Here is a 4,138-nt window from a genome sequence, read left to right as displayed (position 1 = left end):
TGGCTGACACCAAGTGGAGTCTTAAAAACACAGAGAGATCAAGCCAACTCCCCTCCCTGGAGTCCTCCTTCAATACATGACTAAATACTGGAAATATTCTCAGTGGAAAATGTAGGAATGTAGAACTTTAAAAATGAATTAAGATACTTGACTTCATGCGGAGCGAGGTTGGGGGGGGATGGGAGGGTCTTTGTCATGCCCCACCTGTTGGCAGGGTTAAGATCCCTGGAGGCCATAAAAAAAAAAGAAAGGAAAAGAAAAAATGAGAGAGTTACAGGGCTACCACGCTGTCTCTACAGATGCCTTTTCCGATGCCAGGGCTACCACACTGTCTCTATAGATGCCTTTTCCGTACGTTTGGGGAAAATCTGTCAATACTCCTGGTGCCGTTCCGTTAAAAGTGTTGTCCCGCGTTGTTCCCTCTGAGTCACGTGTGAGGGGTCGGAGGTGAAAAGGTGATCCGCGTGGCTATTGGCCCACTCCTCTTCCGCCAGACGGCCCCCAGCGTGGCACAAGTCTCTTATATATATTTATATATTTCAATCTTGGAGGAAGAAATTGTAAAAACTAAAACAAACAGTAAACAAACAAAAAAATGAAAAAAATTCAATCAAAAATAAAAAAAACAAACAAATGAAAAAAAAAAAAAAATCAAAACAAAAGCAAACAGAAAACAGTCCGGTCACAGTGGGCCACCGTTGCCCATCACTCTGCCTTCTGCTCGGGTTCAGAGGCGTCGGTGGCGGGCGTCGTCTCCTCGGCGGCGGCTGCTGCAGCGGGCTCCTCGCTAGGTGGGGCCTCCTCGCTGGGGGCGGCGGGCTCTTCGGGCTTGGCCTCGGCGGCCTCTGCCTCGGGGGCAGCCTCTGTGGCCTCGGCGGCCGGAGCGGCAGCCTCGGCTTCGGCGCTGGGCTCGGCGGCGTGGCCGTTCTCCTCGGGCTTGGCCTCCTCGGCGGTGGGCGAAGTGGCCTCCTCGCTGCCCTTCTTGCCCTTCTTCAGGGAGATGCCCTTGAACTTGAAGGAGTTCTTCAGGGAGAACTTCTTCTTCTTCTTGCCATCCTTGGCGGCCTCGCCCTCTGCCTTGGCCTCGGTCTCCCCTTCGGCGGGTGCGGGCGCTGGCTCGATCGAGTCGCCGGCCGCAGCCTCAGTCTCCTTGGCGACCTCAGCAGTGCCATTACCATCGGCAGCGACTGTTTCACCGTCTGGCTTGGCAGAGACATCACCATTGGTCTTGACATGGCCGTTCTCCTGTGAACAGTAGCAAAAATTGGAGTTGGTCAATGAAACATTCCACCAAAATCACCACAGTACACTAATCACTACTAAAACAGGCAGTGTCAGACCACTTAGGTACAGAGGATTATTATGAAGAAAATGGACCTTAAAAATCAAAACATGGTAAAACATGATTTTAATCTGTTAGGATGCTGAACATTACAGAAAACAGTGTTCTGAAGCCACATGTCAATAAGGTTGGCGTGTAGATTGCATGAATTCAGCACACAAGATTTAATTGAGATCCTTTACACGCGTAGATACGAATTACCAGACGATTCAAGAAGCCGCCATGTGCAACATCTGTATTTTTAATCGGATTGGCAAACAGATGTGTGAGTACATGCAATAAAAGGGTTATCGTGTATCGCCATCCACCACGAGGGGGAGCTCGTGCTCCATGCAACATTTAACAGCTGCGGCGTGGTGAACCAGTGGAACAAAGAAATATTCAAAGCCACCGAGCCAGCCAGGTTACCGTTAGGAATCCAAAGGGGAAAAATATGGGACACTGTTTTTAAAATGCTCAAAACTAAAAACACTTATAATTGCGTCATTTCTTCCATCTTTCAATTTAAAATGAAACAAATAAATGTATATCAAACCTTTCACATATATCATATAGTATGTGGTGTTCATACAGATAACACAATAAGTTAGATATAACATGATGGAAACCATAAACGGCGTAATATAGACAATGCCCATCACATTGGGTCGTTTTTCCCCTTATCGCGATCTTTTGGTATCGAGGAGCCGCTCGTTCAGGAGATATCTGCCCAGCCCGCCACTCGTATGTCTACACAGGCTACCACACATTTCACGTTGCCACAGCACCCTGTATTCAGTCATGCAATCACTATCTTTTGAATGGTGATGTGACCATTGAATTTGCCAAAATGTTTAGCTGATGAACAATACCCGGGCTAAGCACATCTAACCATGCTTCCCGTCGGTGGCATGGGGTCCACACGGCGGTGCAGCCGTCGCTGTCTCTTCTCTTGCTTTGTTTGCAACTCAGCAGAATGCGCCTCGCCGACCTCATTAGCATCTCGTCGCTTTTGTTCTGCCAGCCTCAGCGCCAACATCGAAATACCCAATTTCACCCACGGGATTGAAATAGATTGCGCTACAACTTCACTTTCTTCATCACAAAACAAACACTGCAACAATAAAATATACGTTTGCATGTTTAGAAAACTCAATAAAACGAGTTAATCGGCAAAGGGATTCGATCCAAAGCATATTGCCTGAGGTTGGGTGGAATGGGTAACCAAGGCTATCAATAGCACAATGGTATAACGTTAGGTTGGTTGCAAACGTGGTCCAATTTTTTTTCGATTTTAGTCATTTCTTAATAAATGCCAAAGCAGTGTCTTTGTGATGGTGTGTGAAAAACATACCAAAGGCACACCCAAAGAAAAGTATCATTCGATTAACATTAATTCACTCAGTCCATATTAAGTGATTGATGTTGTACTCGGACTAGCTGGCAAGCTACAATAAGTTAGTCTCACCTCAAGACCAAAAACAACCAGCTAATCAACAGCACATCGAATTTTGCCATTATGTTTCTCGTGCAAAGGTTGGAGAGAGACCTCAGACCCGCTAGGAGAGGGCGTGTGATGCCGGTTAGAAAGCATGTCTGTGAGTATGCCTACCTGGCCATTCGTTTTGGCAGCTGCCGAATCACCCGCTGCTTTACCATCCACAGCTACTCCACCCTTGGACAACTGAGCTCCCATTTTCTTTGAGTTCTTTTGTTGAAATAAAAAAACTAAATGAACAAAAATCCAGCAGACGAAATTTTTAAAAAATTCCCCAACCCGGAGGCGATGGATTAAGTTTTGAAGGTTAAAATCCGCCGATATTCACTCCTGCGTCGATATTAAGTGTGAAACGATTAAAAAGTTAGTCCAAGTGTGCCCTGTGCCCTGTGCCTTCACCGTAACGGAACAGACTGAAACCCACTCAGCTACAAGTGTGAGTATTTCTACTGAGCCTCAAAAATCGCGCATGACTCCACCTATGGGCGTGGTTGTGTGACGTGTCCAATTTGCAACAGGGGGTATGGTTGAAGCCCTCTCCTCAGTCGCCGCGTTCACCACACCAGGGGTAGGCAATGGAATGTTGCATTGATTTGGATAGATTGTATTCTTTAACACAAAAAGTCAAATATATATTATGTTTAAAGTCAGCTTTCTTTTACCTTTCAGTCTCCCTGATATTCCATCCGTAGGCTACACCCGTGCACCCTTGCCTTGAATAACTGCAGTAGACTTTTCGGTTTGTTTACTGAGCGTAGCTGTCTATCAACGTGTTGGGTGATTGCTGTCTGTCTGTGGTGTAGCTTAGTCATAGCTTCATAAAATGTTTTTATGTCTTCGACATCATTGTCGTTACCCTGGTTGAGCAGTTTTGTGACAGTAGAATCTATTATTCATGTTAATTGATCTATTGAATAGCCTATGTGCTGCTAGCCAATCTCAATATATAGCCATGGGCTAAACGTCAAGATATCAACAGGTTGGTGTGGGGGAATTTGATCAAGCAGTTTAGTCATTATTATGCTCAGTAAAGTCATAGTGTAGTAGGTGACTCAGGTCCGTTACAGATATTGTTGTCAGCAGAGTGAAGGCTAAGCAATCCCTGAAATGCTGGAGATGTAGTTTTGAGCAGGCCTAGAAGATCTTTCTAAGAATGAACTAATGTGACATGATAGTGTAGAAAAGAAATCAAAGACACAAACTCATCTTTTAAAAAATAAGACATGCCTGTGTCATGGATGGGAAAACACTGTAGCCTTATGTCACAAGTGGATATCAGTCATCATGGCACTCTCTCCACTCCCTTCAAACAGAGTCTA

The 4,138-nt window shown here is 45.4% G+C and overlaps 1 protein-coding gene across 1 annotated transcript; it reads right to left on the bottom strand.

Annotated features, from left to right (window-relative positions):
• Positions 1-583: 583 nt before the first annotated feature.
• Positions 584-3,237, bottom strand: marcksl1a (MARCKS-like 1a). Its single transcript, XM_062523293.1, has 2 exons — positions 2,934-3,237; positions 584-1,245 (listed from the first exon to the last, which is right to left on the bottom strand). Exons 1-2 carry the CDS (start codon positions 3,015-3,017, stop codon positions 706-708), a joined length of 624 nt encoding a protein of 207 aa, XP_062379277.1. The 5' UTR covers positions 3,018-3,237; the 3' UTR covers positions 584-705.
• Positions 3,238-4,138: the final 901 nt, after the last annotated feature.

The sequence above is a fragment of the Sardina pilchardus genome, chromosome 20 (assembly GCF_963854185.1).
Source record: "Sardina pilchardus chromosome 20, fSarPil1.1, whole genome shotgun sequence".
In the NCBI taxonomy this organism is placed as follows: Eukaryota; Metazoa; Chordata; class Actinopteri; order Clupeiformes; family Clupeidae; genus Sardina; species Sardina pilchardus.
This window is presented reverse-complemented; position numbering and strand designations above follow the sequence as displayed.

What these genes read in the sequence shown, in the direction of transcription:
- marcksl1a (XM_062523293.1), bottom strand. Translation starts at nt 3,017, where the DNA reads ATGGGAGCTCAGTTGTCCAAGGGTGGAGTAGCTGTGGATGGTAAAGCA. An exon ending in CTGCCAAAACGAATGGCCAG is followed by an intron (nt 1,246 to 2,933) that starts GTAGGCATACTC and finishes TACTGTTCACAG; the next exon opens with GAGAACGGCCATGTCAAGAC.